The sequence below is a fragment of the Hyla sarda genome, chromosome 4 (genome assembly GCF_029499605.1).
Source record: "Hyla sarda isolate aHylSar1 chromosome 4, aHylSar1.hap1, whole genome shotgun sequence".
Taxonomy (NCBI): Eukaryota; Metazoa; Chordata; class Amphibia; order Anura; family Hylidae; genus Hyla; species Hyla sarda.
In genome coordinates this window covers 93419003-93446335 of record NC_079192.1, presented here as the reverse complement: position 1 = coordinate 93446335, position 27333 = coordinate 93419003, and the positions used below count along the sequence as shown (strand labels likewise).

Sequence of the window (27333 nt, the reverse complement as noted above, 5' to 3'; positions counted from 1 at the left end):
ATGCACTTGTCTGTACTACACAAGGTGACTGTATGAGGAGCACAGGGACCCGGCAGCTATAAACGACCCCATAGCAGGAGCTCACATACATGACCCGCACAGACATGCCACCCCCGGGCCCACCCGTGCCCTGCCTGTCCTTCGTGTCCCCCACCATCCAGTCCCCCTGCTCCCTCCTGTCACCTGCACATTACACGTATACTCCGAGTCGTCCAGCAGCCTCACGGTGCACACACATGGGAGGTCCAGACTGCGGTTGCTTCCGCTCATTAAGCGACTTAACATCATCCCGAAACCGGGCACGCAACGGGTACACACCCGCTCCGGGTCACAGTGCGCCCGCCGGGCTGTGCTGCAGACACAGCCCGCCTCTACAATCTAGCCTACCAATCAGTGCCGTGGAGAAGGTGAGTGACGTCTAATCAGCCAATAGGGCGAGAGAGACGGGAAAGAAAGAAGCCCTCTCCGCTAATTGGTGAGTGGGGCGGTGAGGGGGCGTGGCCTCGCATCACCATCATCACTACAATGATTGTTGGTACCCAGAGAGGACGGTGACACTGAGCTGTGGAGGAGATAGGGCTCTGTGCAGACTGGGCAGTGTATAGGACATAAGGGGCCGGGGCCTACAGATTATATATACTTTATAGGGTCTTATACAGCTATACCGTATGACAGTGTTTCCTCACCAGCGTGCCTCCTGCTGTTGCAAAACTACAATTCACAGCATGCCCGTAAAGTCTTTAGTGGGGGCCTAGAGATTATTATACACTTTATAGGGTTGTATACAGTTAAGGATGCAGTCACACCATAGGGATATTGAAACTGGATGACAGTGTTTCCCCACCAGGGTGCCTCCAGCTGTTGCAAAACTACAATTCGCAGGACAGCCTTTCGCTGGGGCCTATAGACTATTATATACTTTATAGGGTGTAATGCAGCTAAGGTGTAATGCAGCCATTCACACTATGGTTTAGGGATATTGAAAACATGACAGTGTTTCCTCACCAGGGTGCCTCCAGCTGTTGCAAAACTGCAATTCCCAGCATGCATGGACACGCTCCGCCCCTCAATGCAAGCCTACGGGAGGGGGCATGATAGCTATCACGACCCCTCCCGTAGGCTTGCATTGAAGGGCGGAGCGTGACGTCACACGGGGGCGGAGGCGTGACGTCACACGCCGCCAGCCCGGTGGTCGCCCGTAATCAGACCTGGAGCGAACACGCTCCGGGGACTGATTACAAACGGAGTGCCGCGTGCATGATCAAGGGCGTCCCCAGCTGCGTATAGGGGATAAGATGTGTAAGCACCGGAGAACCCCTTTAAGGACGGGAGCATTTTTTGCACATCTGTCCACTGTCACTTTAAGACAGTCCGGGCCAGATGGAGAAAAAAAGTGAATAACTCCAATCAGAGAAGACATCACCTGTGAGTCCTGCATATAACAGCACTGTAATCTCCATAGCTAACAGATATATAGGTGGATGTGTATTGCTTCTTTTTAGCCATTTTTTTGTCGCACATCACTGCCCTAAGGGGTTAATGAGCTATGCTCATTAGCAAACACACAATAGCAAACACCTGAACAAATTCCTTACCTGTTCTCAAGCAGCGGTCAGCAAAAACACAGATGTTGCAGTTGAAAACTCAGTCAGTCTCCTGCAATATCTCTCCAATGCACTTAGAATAGCAGCACATTGAACATGCAGCGAATGTATATTTGTAATATACATTGGTTAAAAAATTTGTATGAAGGAGATTTATCATTCTTTTCAAACATAATGCTTTTATATGATCCTTTTTTTTACTTTTGCTTACATGCAACCTATTGATCAAATCGTCGCACGACCTTGATAAATAAATCACACGTAAGCAAAACCCAGGAAACCGACTAACAAAAGCATGTTTTAACCCCTTAAGAACAATGGACATACTCCTACTCACCCGTTTCCGAGTCCTTAAGGACCGAGGATGTAAGAGTACGTCCTGTCCATTCCCGGCCCCCCGCCGCTAGCCGGAGGGGAGCCGGTGCCCGATGCCTGCTGAAATCGTTCAGCAGGCATCGCGGCATATCGCCCAGGGGGGTCATTATGCCCCCCCATGTCGGCGATGTCGGAATTGTCCAGCGATCTGCGGCGATTCCGGGTCAATCGGGTCTCCAGTGACCCGGTGACCCGGAATTACTGGCTGATCGGGGCCGTCAGAGACGGCCCCGAACAGCCATAGCCAGCAGGGGTGAGGTGGCACTGCTGATTCGTCGGCCGGTTTACCTGCCGACCAATCAGGGCGCCTGCTGCGGGTGTCACTCCCGCAACCCGCTCCGCCCCTCTTCCGGAGGACGTGAGCGGGTGCGGGAAGAAGACCCCGGTTGCTGGGGACCCCGATCCCCGGCGTCAATGTTGGGATCGGGGCCCCAGGAGCAGCGGCGGCGAGGGACTGACCTGATGCGGCGTGGAGCAGCAGCAGGAGGTGAGTGACAGCCTCCTGCTGTTGCTTAGCAACAGCTCCCAGCATGCAAAAAGGGCATGCTGGGAGCTGTAGTTATGCAACAGCAGGAGGCAGACCACCACAACTCCCAGCATTCCCTTATGGGCATGCTGGGACTTATAGTTGTGCAACAGCTGGAGGCACATTTTTTCTATGGAAAAGTGTACCTTCAGCTGTTGTATAACTACAACTCCCAGCTTGCACAATCAGCTAAAGTGCATGCTGGGAGTTGTAGTGGTGCATCTGCTGGTTGCATAACTACAACTCCCAGCATGCCTGTTGGCTGTCGGTGACTGCTGAGAGTTGTAGTTTTGCAACAGCTGAAGGCACACTGAGTTAAGTAGCAAACCAGTGTGTCTCCAGCTGTTGCATAACTACAATCCCCAGCATCCCCAGCCAAAGTAGTATGCCTCCAGCTGTTGCATAACTACAAGACCCAGCATGTCCTTCCGCTGTCCGTACATGCTGGGGGTTGTAGCTTTTGCAACAGCTGAAGGCACACTGGTTGCAAAACACTGAGTTTGTTACCAAACTCGGTGTTTCACAACCAGTGTGCCTCCAGCTGTTGCAAAACTACAACTCCCAGCATGCAATGATAGACCGTACATGCTGGGAGTTGTAGTTTTGCAACAGCTGGATGTTCCCACCACCCCAATGTGAACGTATAGGGTACACTCACATGGGCGGAGGTTTACAGTAAGTATCTGGCTGCAAGTTTGAGCTGCGGCAAATTTTCTGCCGCAGCTCAAACTGCCAGCGAGAAACTACTGTGAACCCCCGCCCGTGCGACTGTACCCTAAAAACACTACACTAACAAAAAATAAAATAAAAAGTAAAAAACACTACATGTACACATACCCCTACACAGCCCCCCTCCCCTCCCCAATAAAAATGAAAAACTTCCGGTACGCCACTGTTTCCAAAACGGAGCCTCCAGCTGTTGCAAAACAACTACTCCCAGTATTGCCAGATAGCCACTGACTGTCTAGGCATGATTGGAGTTTTACAACAGCTGGAGGCACCCTATTTGGGAATCACTGGCGTAGAATACCCCTATGTCCACCCATATGCAAGTCCCTAATTTAGGCCTCAAATGCGCATGGCGCTCTCACTTTGGAGCCCTGTCGTCTTTCAAGGCAACAGTTTAGGGCCACATATAGGGTATCGCCGTACTCGGGAGAAATTGTGTTACAAATTTTGGGGGGTATTTTCTGCTATTACCCTTTTTAAAAATGTAACATTTTTGGGAAACCAAGCATTTTAGGTAAAAAAAATTTTTTTTTTTTATATATGCAAAAGTCGTGAATCACCTGTGGGGTATTAAGGTTCACATTACCCCTTGTTACGTTCCCCGAGGGGTCTAGTTTCCAAAATGGTATGCCATGTGTTTTTTTTTGTTTTTTTTTTGCTGTTCTGGCACCATAGGGGCTTCCTAAATGCGGCATGCCCCCAGAGCAAAATTTGCTTTCAAAAAGCCAAATGTGACTCCTTCTGTGTTTTTTTTTTTGCTGTCCTGGCACCATAGGGGCTTCCTAAAGTTGACATGCCCCCCAAAAACCATTTGTCGCTCCTTCCCTTCTGAGCCCTCTACTGCGCCCGCCGAACACTTTACATAGACATATGAGGTATGCGCTTACTCAAGAGAAATTGCGTTTCAGATACAAGTAAAAATTTTCTCCTTTTTACCCCTTGCAAAAATTCAAAAATTGGGTCTACAAGAACATGCGAGTGTAAAAAATGAAGATTTTGAATTTTCTCCTTCACATTGCTGCTATTCCTGTGAAATACCTAAAGGGCTAATACACTTACTGAATGTCATTTTGAATACTTTGGGGGGTGTAGTTTTTATAATAGGGTCATTTATGGGGTATTTCTAATATGAAGAACCTTCAAATCCACTTCAAACCTGAACTGGTCCATGAAAAATAGCAAGTTTGAACATTTTGTGAAAAATTTCAAAATTGCTGCTGAATTTTGAAGGCATCTGGTGTCTTCCAAAAGTAAAATCTCATAAATTTTATGATGCAAACATGAAGTAGACATATTGTATATGTGAACCAAAAAAAAATATTTTGAATATCCATTTTCCTTACAAGCAGAGAGCTTCAAAGTTAGAAAAATTCAAAATTTTCATTTTTTTCATCAAATTTTGGGATTTTTCACCAAGAAAGGATGCAAGTTACCATAACTTTTTTACCACTAAGTTAAAGTAGAATATGTCACGAAAAAAAAATCTCGAAATCAGAATGATAAAAAACGCTCTGGTCCTTAAGGTGTAAAATGGCCTGGTCCTTAAGGGGTTAAAGCAGAAAAGTTTTCCCTTATGTTAATAGCTGAAGTTCTTTATCTACCCTTTATTACCAGTAGCGTTGCTAGAGAGTGACGGGGAGGGGAGTGTACCGCATCGGGTGACACCCTGACTGGCCTACCTGGCAATAAATAGCTGCACTCCAACTATCCCACAACAACCCATCCACCCTCCTCAGAAATAAAAAAATATTAAAAACATACTATGACACACCATGAATATCCATACTCTAGAGGCTTTTTTGTTTAATTTTGAGCCCGCATTTTGTGACGTTGGTGGGTGGAGTCTTGCGATGAGGCCGGAGTTTACATCAGGAAGCAAGACAGCGCAGCACCAACAGGCACATAACCTGTTAAGGACCCAGGGCGTACCTGTACGCCCTGAGTCCGATGAGTCCGCACCCATTCTATAGCGGGTCGGGCCCGGTCTCTAACAACAGCCGGGACCCGTGGCTAATAGCCACCCTATTAACCCTTTAGACGCGGCGTTCAAAGTTGAACGCCGCGTCTAAAGTGAAACTGAAACGTTGCCGGCTAGCTCAGGGGGCTGTTTGGGATCGCCGCGGCGAAATCACGGCATCCCGAAAAGCTGAGACACACCAGGAGGGTCCCTTACCTTGCCTCCTGCTATCCAATCGCCGAATGACTGCTCAGTGCTTGAGATCCAGGCATGAGCAGTCAAGCGGCAGAATCACCGATCAATGGTTTCCTATGAGAAACCATTGAACAATGTAAAATATCAGTGTGTGCAGTGTTATAGCCCCCTATGGAAGCTATAACACTGCAAAAAAAGTGAAAAAAAAAGTGAATAAAGATCATTTAACCCCTTCCCTAATAAAAGTTTGAATAACCCCCCTTTTCCCATATTAAAAAAAACACAGTGTAAATAAAAATAAACATATATGGTATCGCCACATGCGGAAATGTCCGAATTATAAAAATATATCAATAATTAAACCACACGGTCAATGGCGTACGTGCAAAAAAATTCCAAAGTCCAATATAGTGTATTTTTGGGCACTTTTTATATCATGAAAAAATTAATAAAAAGCGATCAAAAAGTCCGATCAATACAAAAAATGGTACCACTAAAAACATCAGATCACGGTGCAAAAAATGAGCCCTCATACCGGCCCGTACGCGGAAAAATAAAAAAAGTTATAGGGGTCAGAAGATGACAATTTGAAACGTATACATTTTCCTGCATGTAGTTATGATCTTTTCCAACAAAATCAAACCTATATAACTAGGGTATCATTTTAATCGTATGGACCTACAGAATAAAGATATGGTGTCATTTTTACTGAAAAATGTACTGTGTAGGAACACAAAAGTTACAAAATGGCATTTTTTTTTTCAATTTTGTCTCACAATGATTTTGTTTTCCGTCTTGCCGTACATTTTTGGGTAAAATGACTGATGTCATTACAAAGTAGAATTAGTGGCACAAAAAATAAGCCATAATATGGATTTTTAGGTGCAAAATTTAAAGAGTTATGATTTTTTAAAGGTAAGGAGGAGAAAACGAAAATGCAAAAACGGAAAAACCCCGGGTCCTTAAGGGGATAAACAAGAGTGAAGCCACACAAAAAAAAAAAAAAAATGGCTCGGTACGTTTCACAATTATTTTGTGCCTTATTCTATTTTAATACAACATTAATTTCAAAATGTTGTGGGTACGCCAGCATGTACATGTCCTAAATTAACAAGGTTTGCAGTGTGTATTTTCAACCTTAAAATTAATAGTTATTAGTTATATAATTAATTTTTTCTATAATTAATATTAACGTAGTAGCTTTGTTTCATGATGCAGAAGTGGGTGCTAATGTCCTTTTCTGCGGACATATGCACTTTCTGTAAGCCAGGTTGGACCTGGAATACATATGCGACTTTTAAATGGAGATGCAACTTTTTTTCTTCAATAATAGCGACTATCGCATTTGATAAATACATGACCACTGCAAAGTAAAAAAATAAAAAAATTACTAGATGAGCAGATTTCAGAAATGTGCTTTGGAATAAGCAAAAATCTAAAGGTCGCAGCATGTATAGAAAAGTCGCACGTGCGCAAGTATGTGCGACTTTTTTACACAAAAAAAAATATCTACTATGGAGCTTGATAAATCTCCTATATTTTTGGGTGAAAAGGTGCTATCCCTGCAGCTATTGCCTGTGTGTCTCTATGAGGAGTCCAAATACAGGAAGTAAGGGTAGGACAAGCAGGGCTCTGTGCAGGCTCCTGGCTTGTCAATCATCCTAATGTGTGAGCTCGTAGCATGTCACAGAGCCTCAGTGTGCAGAGCCCTGTTTGTTCTCAGTGCACAGAGCCCTGTTTGTTCTCCCTCACTTCCTGTATTTGGACTCTTCATAGAAACACACAGGCAATAGCGGCCATAATAACCAATGTATATTACTAATATACATATAATGGTATTATCTACATTATATAAAAAGTTTTTGTTGATGACAGGTACACTTTAATGGGATTCTTATGCACTGTGCACACTGCTGGAAATTCCAATTTCAGACTTGCCTAAAGAATGACTATGTTTATTCTCTTGGTGGAATACCACATGGAACTTCATTGCAATCGATGGCGCATGTCAATACAGTCATAGCACTGATTCATTATGATAGCGTCTGCTGTGCACAATGGGGGAGATCTATCAAAACCTTTCCAGAGAAAAAGTTGCTGAGATGCCCTTAGAAACCAATCAGATCACTTCTTTCATTTTTCAGAGGCCTTTTCAAGCAATCTGATTGGTTGCTATGGGACAGCAACCTCTGGACAGGTTTTGATAAATCTCCCCCAGTATGTCTGCCCAGATTTTCTCCAATAGATATTTCCTAGTGTGCAAGGTGCCCTCCCTGCATTTCCTAGTGTGCATGGGCCCTTATAGTCACTTGTTTTGTCCAAGCTTTATTCACTAAACATGACAGCAATTTTTTTAAGACCAAAGCTTAAAGAAGAATGATGTTAGGCTAGGTTCACATTGCTGTTTGCATACGACCAGTTCAGGGTCAGATTGGCTCTAGTATTTTTTTTTTCGAGCTGAAACGGGTTGGGTGCAAACGGCTACTGCCGGGTCCTGAGGGACCCCATTCACTTGCAGAGGGGTGCAGAGGGGTCTGGGGGAGATGACGAAGGGTGCAGAGGGGTCTGGGGGAGATGAAGAAGGGTGCTCGGCAGGCTTAGGTAATGCGGGGGGGTCTTGTGGGCTGTGTGGATAATAAGATGAGTGTCGCCTCCTGCGGCTCCTCTGCGCGGTGTCAGGGACGTCACTTATCATTTCCTGCAGTGCCGGCTGCAGGAAATAATAAGTGACGTCCCTGTCGCTGTGCAGAGGAGCCGCAGGAGGCGACACTCATCATATTATCCACACAGCCCACAAGACCCCCCCGCATTACCTGAGCCTGCCGAGTGTGGCCAGGTAAGGAAATATGAAAAATCAGGGGGAGAGGGGGGACCTAATGTGGGGGAACTATACTGCCAACCTAATGTGGGGGAACTATACTGCCAACCTAATGTGGGGGAGCTACAACCTAATGTGGGGGACTACACTGCCAACCTAATGAGGGGGAACTATACTGCACCTAATGTGGGGGAGCTATACTGCACCTAATGTGGGGGAACTATACTGCACCTAATGTGGGGGAGCTATACTGCACCTAATGTGGGGGAACTATACTGCACCTAATGTGGAGAACTATACTGCACGTAATGTGGGGGAACTATACTGCCAACCTAATGTGGGGGAACTATACTGCCAACCTAATGTGGGGGAACTATACTGCCAACCTAATGTGGGGGAACTATACTGCCAACCTAATGTGGGGGAACTATACTGCCAACCTAATGTGGGGGAACTATACTGCCAACCTAATGTGGGGGAACTATACTGCCAACCTAATGTGGGGGAACTATACTGCACCTAATGTGGGGGAACTATACTGCCAACCTAATGTGGGGGAACTATTCTGCACCTAATGTGGGGGTACTATACTGCACCTAATGTGGGGGAACTATACTGCACCTATTGTGGGGAACTATACTGCACCTAATGTGGGGGAACTATACTGCACCTAATGTGGGGGAACTATACTGCACCTAATATGGAGAACTATACTGCACGTAATGTGGGGGAACTATACTGCCAACCTAATGTGGGGGAACTATACTGCCAACCTAATGTGGGGGAACTATACTGCCAACCTAATGTGGGGGAACTATACTGCCAACCTAATGTGGGGGAACTATACTGCCAGCCTAATGTGGGGGGACTATACTACCAACCTAATGTGGGGGAACTATACTGCCAACCTAATGTGGGGGAACTATACTGCACCTAATGTGGGGGAACTATACTGCCAACCTAATGTGGGGGAACTATTCTGCACCTAATGTGGGGGGAACTATACTGCCAACCTAATGTGGGCGGAACTATACTGCCAACCTAATGTGGGGGAACTATACTGCACCTAATGTGGGAGAACTATACTGCACCCAATGTGGGGGAACTATACTGCCAACCTAATGTGGGGGAACTATACAAAAAATTAAAATTGTACTATTCTGATCCCTATAACTCTGCTATCTTTCTGTATATGGGGATGTGAGGGTAATTTTTTGCGCTGTGATTTGTAGTTTTTATTGGTACCATTTTTGTTTTCATGGGAATTTTCAATTGCTTTTTAGATATTTTTATGGTATTTGAAGTGACCAAAAATTAGCAAATCTGGTTAGTTCACTATTACGACTTTTGGGGCCCCTCTTTTGATTTTGCCTAGGGCCACGCTAAGCCTAAAACTGGCCCTGGTTGTGGGCCGCATCGGGTGACACCAGCCCGATGGGGTGACACCATGCCGCTCAGCACCCTGTCTCCCCCCCCCCCATTCTAATAGACCCCTATTACCTTCGCAGTTGCGCCGGCATCCGACCGGCCCGGGTCTGATGAGGGATGTCGTGCAAGTGACGTCCCTCCGCAGACCCGCGCTGTGGGCCACCACTGAAGAGGAGATGTGCTGCGCAGGCCAGGTAAGTGTGTCTGTGTGTCCGTGTGTGACTGTGTGTGTGTGTGTCTGTGTGTGTGGGGGGAGACTATGCTACCTAATGTGGGTAACCTGCTACCTAATGGGGTGGGGAACATCCTACCTATTGATCTAATGTGGGGAACCTCCTACCTAATGTGGGGGACCTGCTACCTAATGACCTAATGTAGGGTACCTCCTACCTAAGGTGGGGAACCTGCTACCTAATGTTGGGGACCTGCTACCTAATGACCTAATGTGGGGGACCTGCTACCTAATGTGGGGAACCTGCTACCTAATGACCTAATGTGGGGGAAGTGCTACCTAATGTGGGGACTATGCTACCTAATACGGGGAAACTGCTACCTAATGTGGGGGAACTGCTACCTGCCTAATGCTCCCGCTGGCAGTAGCACCCCCCTCCCCCTGGCAGCAGCACCCTCATCATCCACAAGCAACACCCCCCAGCAGTACCACCCCCATCATCCACCAGCAACACCACCAATTCCCCCCCCCCCTTTCTGTGGTAATAGCATCAGCTAATGGATGATGAGAGGTGCTACTGCTGTTGTGGTATTGTATTCAGAGGGTGCACTGTATGGCAAGGTTATATTCAGAGGGCGTAGTGTGTGGTAGTATATTCAAAGGGTACAGTCTGTGGTAGTATTATATTCAGAGAGCGGAGTGTATGGTATGTCGTGCGGTAATAACTCAATTATGAATTATGGTCATAAAAAAATTATTAATTATGAAAAAGAAATTATTCTGAAAATTATTAAAAATATAAAAAATATGACCTGGTGAATTGTAGACAAATCCAATCAATACAATTCACATCTGAGTCCGACTATTTCCTCAGATATCAACAAGTCATTTTTATGACGGGATGACATTAACGCTTAAGGATGTAGTTTTGCAATATACAATAATACACAGGTATTATAAAAGTATGCAGATTTATTGGTTATATGATTAGAAACATAAATGAGTAATAAACAATGATATATGCAAATGAATATCAATAGATATATTAGTAAGCATTACAAGCTTGTTAATTGACTACATATAGTAGAACAATACATGTGAGTAGTAAGTAACTTGTTACAATGAAACAAAAGCTACTAGGTTAGGAATGTTGTTACGCCTAGCGCTCCGGGTCCCCGCTCCTCCCCGGAGCGCTCACGGCGTCTTTCTCCCTGCAGCGCCCCGGTCGGTCCCGCTGACCGGGAGCGCTGCACTGTTTTGGCCGTTGGGGATGCGATTCGCACAGCGGGACGCGCCCGCTCGCGAATCGCATCCCAGGTCACTTACCCGTCCCGGTCCCCTGCTGTCATGTGCTGGCGCGCGCGGCTCCGCTCTCTAGGGCGCGCGCGCGCCAGCTCTCTGAGACTTAAAGGGCCAGTGCACCAATGATTGGTGCCTGGCCCAATTAGCTTAATTGGCTCCCACCTGCTCCCTGCCTTTATCTAGTCTCCTCCCTTGCACTCTTTTGCCGGATCTTGTTGCCTTGTGCCAGTGAAAGCGTTTAGTGTGTCCAAAGCCTGTGTACCTGAACTTCTGCTACCCATCCTGACTACGAACCTTGCCGCCTGCCCCCGACCTTCTGCTACGTCTGACCTTGCCTCTGCCTAGTCCTTCTGTCCCACGCCTTCTCAGCAGTCAGCGAGGTAGAGCCGTTGCTAGTGGATACGACCTGGTTGCTACTGCCGCAGCAAGACCATCCCGCTTTGCGGCGGGCTCTGGTGAAAACCAGTAGCCTCTTAGAACCGGTCCACTAGCACGGTCCACGCCAATCCCTCGCTGACACAGAGGATCCACTACCTGGAAGCCGAATCGTGACAGTAGATCCGGCCATGGATCCCGCTGAGGTGCCGCTGCCAAGTCTCGCTGATCTTCCCACGGTGGTCGCTCAGCAATCGCAGCAGATTGCCCAACAAGGACAGCAGCTGTCGCAGTTGACCGCCATGTTACAGCAAATTCTGCCTCTGCTACAGCAGCAACCATCTCCTCCGCCAGCTCCTGCACCTCCTCCGCAGCGAGTGGCCGCTCCTAACCTCCGCCTGTCCCTGCCGGACAAATTTGATGGGGACTCCAGACTCTGCCGTGGATTTTTGTCTCAGTGTTCCCTGCATATGGAGATGTTGTCAGACTTGTTTCCTACTGAACGGTCTAAGGTGGCGTTCGTAGTAAGCCTTCTTTCAGGAAAGGCCTTGTCTTGGGCCACACCGCTCTGGGACCGCAATGATCCTGCCACAGCCACAGTCCAGTCCTTCTTTGCTGAAGTCCGAAGTGTCTTTGAGGAACCTGCCCGAGCCTCTTCTGCTGAGACTGCCTTGCTGAACCTGGTCCAGGGTAATTCTTCCGTTGGCGAGTACGCCATACAATTCCGTACTTTTGCTTCTGAACTATCCTGGAATAATGAGGCTCTCTGCGCGACCTTTAAAAAAGGCCTATCCAGTCGCATCAAGGATGTGCTGGCCGCACGAGAGATTCCTGCCGACCTCCAAGAACTCATCCATTTGGCTACCCGCATTGACATGCGTTTTTCTGAGCGACACCAAGAGCTCCGCCAGGAAAAAGACTTAGATCTCTGGGCACCTCTCCCACAGCATCCTTTGCAGTCTACGCCTGGGCCTCCCGCCGAGGAGGCCATGCAAGTGGATCGGTCTCGCCTGACCCAGGAAGAGAGGAATCGCCGTAGAGAAGAAAATCTCTGTCTGTACTGTGCCAGTACTGAGCATTTCTTGGTGGATTGCCCTATCCGTCCTCCGCGCCTGGGAAACGCACGCACGCACCCAGCTCACGTGGGTGTTGCATCTTTTGGTTCTAAGTCTTCTTCTCCACGTCTCACGGTGCCCGTTCGGATTTCTCCTACAACCAACTCCTCCCTCTCAGCCGTGGCCTGCTTGGACTCTGGTGCCTCCGGGAATTTTATGTTGGAGTCCTTTGTTAATAGATTCAGCATCCCGGTGACCCGTCTCGTCAAACCGCTCTACATTTCCGCGGTCAACGGAGCCAGATTGGACTGCACCGTGCGTTACCGCACAGAACCCCTCCTGATGTCTATCGGACCCCACCATGAAAAGATTGAGTTCTTCATTCTCCCCAACTGTACCTCTGAGGTCCTCCTCGGTCTGCCTTGGCTCCGGCTTCATTCCCCCACCATTGATTGGACCACCGGGGAGATCAGGAACTGGGACTCTGCCTGCCACAGGAAGTGCCTCTCCCCCCCTCCCAGGCCCATCAGGCAAGCCTCTGTGCCTCCCCATGGTCCCCGTCCTGGTGTCACACTGCCCCGTGCCAGGCCTCGCCCTCTGCCCTCCCTCCCCATTCCCACTCCTGCTGTACTGCCTGCCGTTGAGGAAACCCTCCATTCTTTCCCGGTGTCCTCATCCCAGGGGAGGCAGTTACCGGACAAAGAGAAGGGGAGACCTAAGGGGGGGGGGTACTGTTACGCCTAGCGCTCCGGGTCCCCGCTCCTCCCCGGAGCGCTCACGGCGTCTTTCTCCCTGCAGCGCCCCGGTCGGTCCCGCTGACCGGGAGCGCTGCACTGTTTTGGCCGTTGGGGATGCGATTCGCACAGCGGGACGCGCCCGCTCGCGAATCGCATCCCAGGTCACTTACCCGTCCCGGTCCCCTGCTGTCATGTGCTGGCGCGCGCGGCTCCGCTCTCTAGGGCGCGCGCGCGCCAGCTCTCTGAGACTTAAAGGGCCAGTGCACCAATGATTGGTGCCTGGCCCAATTAGCTTAATTGGCTCCCACCTGCTCCCTGCCTTTATCTAGTCTCCTCCCTTGCACTCTTTTGCCGGATCTTGTTGCCTTGTGCCAGTGAAAGCGTTTAGTGTGTCCAAAGCCTGTGTACCTGAACTTCTGCTACCCATCCTGACTACGAACCTTGCCGCCTGCCCCCGACCTTCTGCTACGTCTGACCTTGCCTCTGCCTAGTCCTTCTGTCCCACGCCTTCTCAGCAGTCAGCGAGGTAGAGCCGTTGCTAGTGGATACGACCTGGTTGCTACTGCCGCAGCAAGACCATCCCGCTTTGCGGCGGGCTCTGGTGAAAACCAGTAGCCTCTTAGAACCGGTCCACTAGCACGGTCCACGCCAATCCCTCGCTGACACAGAGGATCCACTACCTGGAAGCCGAATCGTGACAGTAGATCCGGCCATGGATCCCGCTGAGGTGCCGCTGCCAAGTCTCGCTGATCTTCCCACGGTGGTCGCTCAGCAATCGCAGCAGATTGCCCAACAAGGACAGCAGCTGTCGCAGTTGACCGCCATGTTACAGCAAATTCTGCCTCTGCTACAGCAGCAACCATCTCCTCCGCCAGCTCCTGCACCTCCTCCGCAGCGAGTGGCCGCTCCTAACCTCCGCCTGTCCCTGCCGGACAAATTTGATGGGGACTCCAGACTCTGCCGTGGATTTTTGTCTCAGTGTTCCCTGCATATGGAGATGTTGTCAGACTTGTTTCCTACTGAACGGTCTAAGGTGGCGTTCGTAGTAAGCCTTCTTTCAGGAAAGGCCTTGTCTTGGGCCACACCGCTCTGGGACCGCAATGATCCTGCCACAGCCACAGTCCAGTCCTTCTTTGCTGAAGTCCGAAGTGTCTTTGAGGAACCTGCCCGAGCCTCTTCTGCTGAGACTGCCTTGCTGAACCTGGTCCAGGGTAATTCTTCCGTTGGCGAGTACGCCATACAATTCCGTACTTTTGCTTCTGAACTATCCTGGAATAATGAGGCTCTCTGCGCGACCTTTAAAAAAGGCCTATCCAGTCGCATCAAGGATGTGCTGGCCGCACGAGAGATTCCTGCCGACCTCCAAGAACTCATCCATTTGGCTACCCGCATTGACATGCGTTTTTCTGAGCGACACCAAGAGCTCCGCCAGGAAAAAGACTTAGATCTCTGGGCACCTCTCCCACAGCATCCTTTGCAGTCTACGCCTGGGCCTCCCGCCGAGGAGGCCATGCAAGTGGATCGGTCTCGCCTGACCCAGGAAGAGAGGAATCGCCGTAGAGAAGAAAATCTCTGTCTGTACTGTGCCAGTACTGAGCATTTCTTGGTGGATTGCCCTATCCGTCCTCCGCGCCTGGGAAACGCACGCACGCACCCAGCTCACGTGGGTGTTGCATCTTTTGGTTCTAAGTCTTCTTCTCCACGTCTCACGGTGCCCGTTCGGATTTCTCCTACAACCAACTCCTCCCTCTCAGCCGTGGCCTGCTTGGACTCTGGTGCCTCCGGGAATTTTATGTTGGAGTCCTTTGTTAATAGATTCAGCATCCCGGTGACCCGTCTCGTCAAACCGCTCTACATTTCCGCGGTCAACGGAGCCAGATTGGACTGCACCGTGCGTTACCGCACAGAACCCCTCCTGATGTCTATCGGACCCCACCATGAAAAGATTGAGTTCTTCATTCTCCCCAACTGTACCTCTGAGGTCCTCCTCGGTCTGCCTTGGCTCCGGCTTCATTCCCCCACCATTGATTGGACCACCGGGGAGATCAGGAACTGGGACTCTGCCTGCCACAGGAAGTGCCTCTCCCCCCCTCCCAGGCCCATCAGGCAAGCCTCTGTGCCTCCCCATGGTCCCCGTCCTGGTGTCACACTGCCCCGTGCCAGGCCTCGCCCTCTGCCCTCCCTCCCCATTCCCACTCCTGCTGTACTGCCTGCCGTTGAGGAAACCCTCCATTCTTTCCCGGTGTCCTCATCCCAGGGGAGGCAGTTACCGGACAAAGAGAAGGGGAGACCTAAGGGGGGGGGTACTGTTACGCCTAGCGCTCCGGGTCCCCGCTCCTCCCCGGAGCGCTCACGGCGTCTTTCTCCCTGCAGCGCCCCGGTCGGTCCCGCTGACCGGGAGCGCTGCACTGTTTTGGCCGTTGGGGATGCGATTCGCACAGCGGGACGCGCCCGCTCGCGAATCGCATCCCAGGTCACTTACCCGTCCCGGTCCCCTGCTGTCATGTGCTGGCGCGCGCGGCTCCGCTCTCTAGGGCGCGCGCGCGCCAGCTCTCTGAGACTTAAAGGGCCAGTGCACCAATGATTGGTGCCTGGCCCAATTAGCTTAATTGGCTCCCACCTGCTCCCTGCCTTTATCTAGTCTCCTCCCTTGCACTCTTTTGCCGGATCTTGTTGCCTTGTGCCAGTGAAAGCGTTTAGTGTGTCCAAAGCCTGTGTACCTGAACTTCTGCTACCCATCCTGACTACGAACCTTGCCGCCTGCCCCCGACCTTCTGCTACGTCTGACCTTGCCTCTGCCTAGTCCTTCTGTCCCACGCCTTCTCAGCAGTCAGCGAGGTAGAGCCGTTGCTAGTGGATACGACCTGGTTGCTACTGCCGCAGCAAGACCATCCCGCTTTGCGGCGGGCTCTGGTGAAAACCAGTAGCCTCTTAGAACCGGTCCACTAGCACGGTCCACGCCAATCCCTCGCTGACACAGAGGATCCACTACCTGGAAGCCGAATCGTGACAAATGTCATATAACAAAAAGGTTACATATCACTGTGTTCAGAGGAAACCTTATGATATCAAGATGGGCAACATCTAATTATAGACATATCAATATGGAATGCTAAATACACTCCGCCCCCTTCTAACCAACTACATATCACGTGATTCCAAGAATGAGCAAATCCATCTAAGGATATATGATATATGGACTATTTTCTATACATTCTCTTGGTAAGACATTAAGACAAATAGCAGAGTTTTATGATCTCTCTAGACTATATTTTAGGAGAAAAAACTTGAAACAAGTTTCCTGTGTGGGAAATATACTTATAACACTTAGTTTGGCGAGTAGGAATTCTATCAATGTCTAAGCAATTATTTCATGCTTTGATAGATTATGAGTCTTGATTCTTCTGCAGGTAGAATGAAGTCTTACAATATCCTAAAACTATAATCTCAATATGGAGATAATTAATTATTTTATTAATTTATTCGCCAATCTAAATGGTATGATTCCATCCACATTATCCCAATTGGTCTTAATTAAATGGAATACCATTTTTGTGTCTCTTGCCAAGTCTATGTAAGAACCTCGCTTCTGGTCCTAGGAAAATCAAACGGTCCATCTCATCGTCATGGATAGACATTGGTCTGGTACCGTGTGATCAGTCCATCTGCTGGAAACTCACAGGGCTTTTCCACCTGGTTGGACCTCTTTCCTGTGTCTTTGTGTTCTCTTTAGCCTAGTACCGCACAGTCCAATCTAACATCTGGTTTAACAGACTTTTTAATTAGTTAGACACACCCTCCTAAATTGGAATTCCCCAATTAATGTAGGTTGGGCGTGTATATGGTAATGACTGTGACATCACTATAATACCCAGAATGCATTAAGCATATTACCCATAATGCCTTTCCTGTGGGTGTAATGTCATCTACTCATACACTAGGGGGTGCTATTGCATGAGCAATTAGCATCATTACCATTAAGGGTTAACTGTCAATAACTGATCTTAAACCCACATTAGACACTTGAAGTATGGAGCACTATATTATGAAAACAGGAATTATTTTTTACATATTAGTAATTAAAACCTGGATTCTCATAGACATCTTGGAGCCTACCTAGACATCCAACACTATCAAATTTATGGGAAAGATAATAATACAATGGATGATTCCCTAACACAGATGTGTGAATGTCTAGAGAATGTAACCAGCCCCCTTATCTAAACAGCCATAAATATCTAAAGAGACAATAAGTATTCTACTCCCAGACTGGCACTTTTAGAGGAGAACTTTAGAATTGTGGCCTACTTAGACTATGCGCAAAATGGCCGACATCATGCTATGAAACTATGAAACATAGTGATTCATTTTTGGGGCCTACAAAAAGTATGACAGGTCGTATTGTATTAACAGGGTAGATGTGTGGCGGGTTTATATTCAGAGAGTGCAGTGTGTGTTGGTATTATATTCAGAATGTACAGTGTGTGGTAGAATTATATTCAGAGGGTACGGTGTGTGACAGTATTATATTCAGAGGGTGCAGTGTGTGGAAGGTTTATATTTAGAGGGTACAGTAGGTCGCAGATTTATATTCAGAGGGTACAGTATGTGGCAGATTTATATTGAGAGGATAAGGTGTGTGGAAGGTTTATATTCAAAGAGTGCAGTGTATAGTAATATTATAATTAGAGGATACAGTGTCTGGCAGGTTTATAATAATAATTGTTTTCATATAAAGGATCAGAATCTGCTGACATAGTGAGGAGCCATCTGGGCATCACATTCTGCAGAGAGGAGATTTAGCTGAAACAGGTCATGGCGGTATGTTCCATCTGAATTAGATAAGGAAAGACTATAGAGAAGACATCACCTGTGGTCACTGATATTATTGTGTATTCTCCTCACTATGTCCTATCAGAGCTGTAGTCACTTGTAAGTTCTACAGTTATGAGTAAAACTACAACTGCCAGCATAACCTTACCACTGCTTAAAACATTAATTTTTTTAATCAACTGGTGCCAGAAAGTTAAACAGATTTGTAAATTAACGTCTGAAGCGTTTTGCACTCACAGGTGCTTAATCGTAGCCTACACCTGTGAGTTCGAAATGCGTCAAATGTTCATTACCTGTACTTTGACTCCTGTCAAGCAATAAAGCAAGTTTTAAGTGCATCTCCAGCGCCGGACATCTTTTCTTTTTGGATTTCCTTAGTGAAGCCGGGGCAGGACCCCCCACAGACTGCCCCACTTCAGTGCTCCGACCACCGCTCCTCTGGTCTGGGGTCACGGTCTACTGTTATGGCCTATAGACCATAGCAGTAGGTCCCAGGACCAGAGGAGCATTGGTCGGAGCACCAAAGATGATGTGCTGGTAACTTATCATGCCCGTACGTCCTCACTGCTCCGCTATGCTCTGTCATTGCTATGGGCGCACAGGCACGGTCAGTGACCCCCCTGCGGGCGCTACCTCCCGACAGCCCCTGCCTTTTTAAAGTTTAACGCAGGACTGCAGAAAGGTAACCGGGACATCCTTGTGTCCTGAAAAGATCTTTCTTGACACAGGGATGTCCCAAATGTGAGGGGGGAAATTAATCTTGGCTGGGAGGCCCGGGGTATGGATAATCGATACCCTGGGTGTCCCGGCCGACTGCCAATCTGAGGAAGGAGGAAATAGCCTCCGAAACACATCATTGGAAGTTCTTTTAAATAAAGATAGTGTCTCCGGGCACTTTATTCTCCATACATATTCATGTTTCATTAACCTGGATATACGAACAGCGCCTAGACATGTTTTTTTCTCTTCATTCCTTCTTGATTAAAAAGTCGTCTTATATGTCGGAAAATACGGTACTTATCAGCTGCTGTATGCTCCACAGGAAATTCTTTTCTTTTTTAATTTCTTTTCTGTCTGACCACAGTGCTCTCTGCTGACACCTCTATCCATTTTAGGAGCTGTCCATAGTAGGAGCAAATCCCCATAGCAAACCTATCCTGCTCTGGACAGTTCCTGACATGCACAGAGGGGTCAACAGAGAGCACTGTGGTCAGACCGGAAAGAAATGAAAAAAGAAAAGAACTTCCTGTGGAGAATACAGCAGCTGATAAGTACTGGAAGGATTAATTAGAAGTCATTTACAAATCTGTTTAACTTTCTGGCACAAGTTGATTTAAAAGAAAATGTTTTCTAGTGGAGTACCCCAAGTCATTCTGGGAGCTGTAGTTTTAAATGGTGAAAACTTCTTTAGTGCTTTCCCATTCTGTGGCAGAGATGTCTGTCCCAACAGGCTAAAAACTAACTTGGGGGAAGGGGGGTATGGGGTGACACCATTTTCTACCGCACCGTGTGACACTAATCCTAGCAACGCCACTGGCTCAGGCTGCTGGAATAAAAATAATAAACTTTTACTTACCTTCCATTGTAAACAATGGGACTTTGCTGCATGCAGATTCCAGTGGTGGATTTTTGCCAGCGAAATGTCTGCAATGTGAACACTCCCTTACATGACTTGCTGCAGAAAAGCTTCCCCATAGCACCATCATGCTTTATGGTAAAGACGGTGTGTCTTTTGTCATGTACAATCTATTATTCATATCAAACACTGGTCTTTTTTATGCTAAAAAAAGTCTCCCATTTACCTTTTGGGAAATTACCATCAAGATTTTTTAAACAGTTATGGGGAGATTCATCAAGACCTCTGCTGAGGAAAAGATGACCATTTGCCTATAGCAACCAATCAGATTGCTTCATTCATTTTTCAGGCCTTTTCAAAAATGAAAGAAGCAATCTGATTGGTTGCTATAGGCAACTGGTTGACTTTTCCTCTACACAAGTTTGGATGAATCTCCCCATTTGTTTCTTCTTGCCAACTTGTCAAAAATGTGTGCCTGGTGGATTGCTGGAGTTATCATTATTGAATGTCCAGAACTAGTGGGCCAGAGTCTGACATTTTGCTTTGTTTATTGCTATTGGAGTGGTATTATGTGTAAGGGGGCTTTCTGGGCACTTTTACAATGTGGTGGGGAAACTTTTATTTATATATATATATATATATATATATATATATATATATATATATATATTTTATTTTTTATTTTTTTCTAAACTTTATCTGCCCCAAATCTCCTGAAGCTGCTGTCCCACCTTCTCTCAGTCACCACCATTGCTGACCGCTTCTGCCCTGCTTACAGGCTGAGCAGGCATTTTCTGTACAAGCAAGATGTCAACAGAAGCAATGGGAATGGGGGTTCTAATCTAAACTCTATGATTACACTCAGGGCCCCAAAAGTGCACTAACCAGATTTGCACATTTTTGGTCACTTCATACCATAAAAAATATCTAAAAAGCAATTGAAAAGCAAAAGCAATTTGACTTAAAATTTAGAAAACAAAGACAGACGGGGAAGGCAAAAACATATAACTTTAAAAAGGCAAACTTCCCTGGGCTGAGGGCTGCACTACAGGACATAGACTGGGGGTAGGTGTTCTCAAATACTGATACAGAAGGTAAATGGGACTTCTTTAAATCAACTCTAAATAACTATACAGCTAAATATATACCAAAGGGGAACAAATATAAACCATTAAAACTAAATCCTACATGGCTGACAAATTATGTTAAAAGAGCAATAAACAACAAAAAAATTGCATTCAAATAATTCAAATCTGATGGGTCAGCTATAACATTTAAACAGTACAAGGAGTTTAATAAAATCTGTAAAAATTTAATAAAAACAGCAAAAATTCAAAATGAGAGACAGGTGGCCAAAGAAAGCAAAACTAATCCTAAATATTTTTTTAGATATATAAATACAAAAAAACCAAGCACAGAGCATGTAGGACCCCTTAATAATGATAATGGGGAGGTTGTCACGGACGATCAAGAGAAGGCGGAGCTACTGAATGGGTTCTTTAGTTCTGTATATACTATGGAAGAAGGAGCTGACATTGGACAGGTCAGTGCTGGTAACACATCATGTAATGTACTGAACTGGCTTAATGTAGAGATGGTACAAGGTAAGTTAAGTAAAGTAAATGTAAGCAAATCTCCAGGGCCGGATGGACTACACCCAAGAGTTCTTAGAGAGGTAAGTTCAGTAATATCTGTACCCCTGTTCATGATATTTAGAGATTCTCTGGTGTCTGGTATTGTGCCAAGGGACTGGCGCAAGGCGAATGTGGTACCAATCTTCAAGAAGGGCTCTAGGTCTTCGCCAGGCAATTATAGACTGATAAGTCTAACGTGCATTGTGGGTAAATTGTTTGAAGGACTTAAAAGGGATTACATACAGGAATACATAGGGGATAATAGTATTATAAGTGATAGCCAGCATGGGTTTACTAAGGATAGAAGTTGTCAAACCAATCTAATTTGCTTTTATGAAGAGGTGAGTAGAAGCCTTGACAGAGGAATGGCTGTGGATATAGTGTTTCTGGATTTTGCCAAAGCGTTTGATACTGTCCCTCACAGACGTCTGACAGGTAAGTTAAGGTCTTTGGGCTTGGAAACTTTAGTTTGTAACTGGATTGAACACTGGCTCATGGATCGTACCCAGAGAGTGGTGGTCAATGATTCGTACTCTGATTGGTCCCCGGTAATTAGTGGTGTACCCCAAGGTTCAGTACTGGGCCCACTGTTGTTTAATTTATTTATCAATGATATAGAGGATGGCATTAACAGCTCTGTTTCTATCTTTGCAGATGACACCAAGCTTTGTAGCATGGTACAGTCTATAGAGGATGTGCATAAGTTACAAGATGACTTGGATAGACTAAGTGTCTGGGCATCCACTTGGCAAATGAGGTTCAATGTGGATAAATGTAAAGTTATGCATCTGGGTACTAATAACATGCATGCATCGTATGTCTTAGGGGGGATTAAACTGGCAGAGTCACTGGTAGAGAAGGATCTGGGTGTACTTGTAGATCACAGACTACAGAATAGCATGTAATGTCAGGCTGCTGCTTCCAAAGCCGGCAGGATATTGTCATGTATAAAAAGAGGCATGGACTCAAGGGACAGGGACATAATACTCCCCCTTTATAAAGCATTGGTACGGCCTCACCTGGAATATGCTGTTCAGTTTTGGTCGCCTGTTCATAAAAGGGACACTGCGGAGTTGGAAAGGGTGCAGAGACGCGCGACTAAACTAATATGGGGCATGGAACATCTTAGCTATGAGGAGCGATTAAAGGAGTTACAATTGTTTAGTCTTGAGAAGAGACGTTTAAGGGGGATATGATAAACGTATATAAGTATATAAATGGCCCATACAAAAAATATGGAGAAAAACTGTTCCAGGTTAAACCCCCCCAAAAGACGAGGGGGCACTCCCTCCGTCTGGAGAAGAAAAGGTTTAGTCTAAAGGGGCGACACGCCTTCTTTACCGTGAGGACTGTGAATTTATGGAACAGTCTACCTCAGGAACTGGTCACAGCAGGAACAATTAACAGCTTTAAAACTGGGTTAGATACATTCCTGGAACAAAATAACATTAATGCTTAAGCAGAATTATAAAACTACATCCCTTTCCCTTATCCCCTTACACCCTTCACTTCAATTCCCTGGTTGGACTTGATGGACGTATGTCTTTTTTCAACCATACTAACTATGTAACTATGTAACTATGTAAAGTCCCATCAAAACAAAAAATGACCCTCATACATCCCCATATACAGAAAAATAAAAGAGTTATAGGGATCAGAATAGTACAATTTTATATTTTTGTATAGTCCCCCCACATTAGGTTGGCAGTATAGTCCCCCCACATTAGGTTGGCAGTATAGTTCCCTCACATTAGGTAGGCAGTATAGTTCCCCCACATTAGGTTGGCAGTATAGTTCCCCCACATTAGGTTGGTAGTATAGTTCCCCCCACATTAGGTTGACAATATAGTTCCCTCACATTAGGTTGGCAGTATAGTTCCCCCACATTAGGTTGTCAGTATAGTTCCCCCACATTAGGTTGGCAGTATAGTTCCCCCACATTAAGTTGGCAGTATGTTCCCCCACAGTAGGTAGACAGTATAGCTTCCCCACATTAGGTTGGCAGTATAGATCCCCCACATTAGGTTGGCAGTATAGTTCCCCCCTCATTAGGTTGGCAATGTGTTCCCCCACATTAGGTAGGCAGTATTTTCCCCCCCATTAAGTAGGCAGTATGTTCCCCCACATTAGGTTGCAGTTCTCCTGCATTAGGTTGGCAGAATGTTCCCCCATTAGCTTGGCAGTATGTTCCCCCCACATTAGGTGAAGTATGTTCCCCACATTAGGTATGTTCCCCCACATTAGGTTGCAGTTCCCCCCCATTAGGTTGGCAGTATGTTCCCCCACTTTACGTAGGCAGTATAGTTCCCCCACATTAGGTAGGCAGTATAGTTCCCCCACATTAGGTGCAGTATGTATCCCCACATTAGGTAGGCAGTATGTTCCCCCACATTAGGTTACAGTTCCCCCATTAGGTTGGCAGTATGTTCCCGCACATTAGGTTGCAGTCCCCCCCCCCCCATTAGGTTGGCAGTATGTTCCCCCACATTAGGTAGGCAGTATAGTTTCCCCACATTAGGTGCAGTATGTTCCCCCACATTATGCTGGCAGTATAGTTCCCCCACATTAGGTTGGCAGTATGTTCCCCCACATTAGGCTGGCAGTATAGTTCCCCCACATTAGGTTGACAGTATGTTCCCCCACATTAGGTTGGCAGTATAGTTCCCCCACATTAGGTTGGCAGCATGTTCCCCCACATTAGGTTGCAGTTCCCCCCATTAGGTTGGCAGTATGCTCCCCAACATTAGGTTGCAGTTCCCCCCCCATTAGGTTGGCAGTATGTTCCCTCACATTAGGTTGCAGTCCCCCCCCCCCCCCCCCATTAGGTTGGCAGTATAGTTCCCCCACATTAGGTTGGCAGTATGTTCCCCCACATTAGGTTGCAGTTCCCCCACATTAGGTTGGAAGTATGTTCCCCCACATTAAGTAGGCAGTATGTTCCCCCACATTAGGTTGCAGTTTTCCTGCATTAGGTTGGTAGAATGTTCCCCCCATTAGCTTGGCAGTATGTTCCCCCACATTAGGTAGGCAGTATAGTTTCCCCACATTAGGTGAAGTATGTTCCTCACATTAGGTATGTTCCCCAACATTAGGTTGCAGTTCCCCCACATTAGGTTGGCAGTATGTTCCCCCACATTAGGTTGCAGTTCCCCCACATTAGGTTGGCAGTATGTTCCCCCACATTAGGTTGGCAGTATGTTCCCCCACATTAGGTTGGCAGTATGTTCCCCCACATTAGGTTGGCAGTATGTTCCCCCACATTAGGTTGGCAGTATGTTCCCCCACATTAGGTTGGCAGTATGTTCCCCCACATTAGGTTGCAGTCCCCCCCCCTTTAGGTTGGCAGTATGTTCCCCCACATTAGGTTGCATTCATCCCCCCCACATTAGGTTGGCAGTATAGTTTCCCCACATTAGGTTTGCAGTATAGTTCCTCCACATTAGGTTGGCAGTATTGTTCCCCCAAATTATGTTAGCAGCATGTTCCTCCACATTAGGTTGGCAGTATGTTCCCCCACATTACGTTGCAGTTCCCCCACATTAGGTTGGCAGTATGTTCCCCCACATTAGGTTGCAGTCCCCCCCCCCCAATTAGGTTGGCAGTATGTTCCCCCACATTAGGTTGGCAGTATAGTTCCCCTCTCCCCCAACCCCCCTACTTTTTCTATTTCTCATATTTCCTTACCTGGCCACGCTCGGCAGGCTCAGATAATGCGGCAGGTCTTGTGGGCTGTGGGGATAATATGACGAGTGACGTCTCCTGCCGGGTCCTCTATGCGGCGTCAGGGATGTCACTCCTCATTTCCTGCAGCCGCGGACACAGAACGCTTCAAGACACAGTTTTTTTCACTACACCGGCGCTGCAGGAAACAAGGAGTGATGTCCCTGACGCAGCATAGAGGACCCAGCAGGACACGTCACTCGTCATATTATCCACACAGCCCACAAAACCGGCCGCATTACCTGAGCCTGCGGAGCGCGGCCAGGTAAGGAAATGTGAAAAATAGTGAAAGCAGAAGTGTCCGGGTCTGCCGCTGGTCATGGTTTTAAAGTGGCCGCGGCCGGGTTGTTAAAGTTTAACAAGCAGCCGGCGCTGTGGACACTTTAAAACAGTTGCCCCCCCCCCCCCACTGAGCAGCCGGCAGGGGGCCCCCTGGGGGATGGGGGCCCTAGGCAATTTCCTGGGTTGCCCCCCCCCCCCTTGCGCCGGTCCTGATTACACTGACAGGCCTTGCTTGAGGGCACTTTTAGACACCTATTAAGGAGAATTGCGACTTGTAACGTTAGAAGCGGCACTAGCTGGCTGGATGTAAATTTACACATATAAATTGTTGTTCTTTTTGAAGCACAGATTGATCTAGCAGGTAAAATGCAGATGCAGAGAAATTTACCCAGAGCTAAGCAAAGCAGAAGGCAGACAACTCACAGCACAAGACAGTTTTTGCATGAATTTTTAGCCATGATCAATAGTAGAGGAGAAGTATAATTAATAGCTGTATGCTCTCTCTTTTTTTGTGGATCCATTCCCATTTTTAATAATAAAACTGCATCATAATGAATATGTCCTGAATGTGAACTCTGCACCTGCTCACTTTTTAAAAGATTTTTTTAAGGTGTATAAAATTAGATAAAAAATGCCTTTTTCCCCCAAAAGCAGTACTATTACTATCCATGGCTGGTATCTGTCCTTGCCGGATCTAATTTTACACATCCTTTAAATCCCATGAAAATACATGAACCTTACATACAACCGGTCCACTATGATCCTGTGTTTTATCAAAACCCAGAAAAATATATAATTTCTTATACGGTAATTGAGTATTCAAAGGAAAACAATTTCTACAAGTATGAAGGTTGGTATAAAAATAATAAACAAGTTATACTCACCTACCTCGGTCCCCTGCACCTGCCGCACAGGCACTTCCGGTCTTTCTCTGGTCACCACTTGTTTTTGGTTCCTGCGGTATCCCACTGCAGTCACTAACTGACAGAGCGGGGCAATCCCTGTGGGTTTGACACATCACGGAACCAGGAAGAAGCGGTGATCATCGAAAGATTGTGGCCAACATTTATCATTGTCTTTAGACTGTTTTTTGTGTCTAGAAAAGGTGCAAAAAAGGCGCAAGCAGGGTTTATTTGCACCTTTTTTGCGCCTTTTGGTTTACACATTTCTGCTGAATTTGAGTTGCAATCCACTGATTTTGACAATACACATGATATGAACTGAGCCTTTTTGTGAAAAGGTGCAAAGCCACTGAAAAGTCTCTAAAATTACACCAGCCCAGACTTAGCTTAGCTTTTTTGGTGTATGTCAAGAGAGAAATTTCGGAAAATGTGACCTGCACAAAATTTATCAAATGCTCGGTGACCATTTAATAAATGTGGTGCTCCTACACATTACCAGCACACAAAAAAAGATGTAGAAAAATGTTTCACTTACAACTACAATGATAAATGCCGGCCTGTGAGCTTTTAATAATTACTCTGGATCAGCAATTCTGTCTTTAAAGTGGGGTTCCTAGTGTTTACATTGTAAAAGGAGATTTATCATGCCAAAAAACTTATCTCTTATCCAAATGAAAAAGGCATACGTTTTAGATCATAGGGTCTGACCAATGGGACCCATTTAACAGGTAGAAAACTGCTAATTTTAATGTGTGCGAACATAGCCTTAGACAGCTAACTCCTATGGCATCACAACTTTGAGCATAGGAAAAGAAGGATGCAATAATGGGTTTAATCAGCTCTGTCTTTCTAATCCCAGATCATTGGGATCAGATGTATCAGATGTTCAACTGTTAGCTTCTATGTATGAAGAAGCCCAGAGATCTGAGGAAAAGGGTCCATTCACTGACTTACATCTCAGCAGTACAAGAATGCCCCCAATAGATAATAATACCCATGCTGACATATTTTTAGAACTAGTCACAAATGAACTATGCACCTTGAATCCCACTTCCAGATGTCATCATAATCAAGGGTGGAAATGCATGCTTTAGTGACTCTTAAAAAAGACAT

General features: G+C 46.6%; 1 protein-coding gene across 3 annotated transcripts in view; it reads right to left on the bottom strand.

The window, feature by feature from the left end:
* FRMD5 (FERM domain containing 5) overlaps window positions 1–27333 on the bottom strand; it is a 195928-nt gene that overhangs the window by 145762 nt on the left and 22833 nt on the right. The window contains exon 1 of one of the 3 annotated variants that reach the window (XM_056571566.1): window positions 184–373. The exons of the other annotated variants lie outside the window; for them this stretch is intronic. Coding sequence (XP_056427541.1) covers window positions 184–288 — 105 coding nt within the window. The 5' untranslated portion in view covers window positions 289–373. Of the gene's footprint in view, window positions 1–183; window positions 374–27333 lie in introns of those variants that run through there. 3 annotated transcript variants of the gene reach the window in all.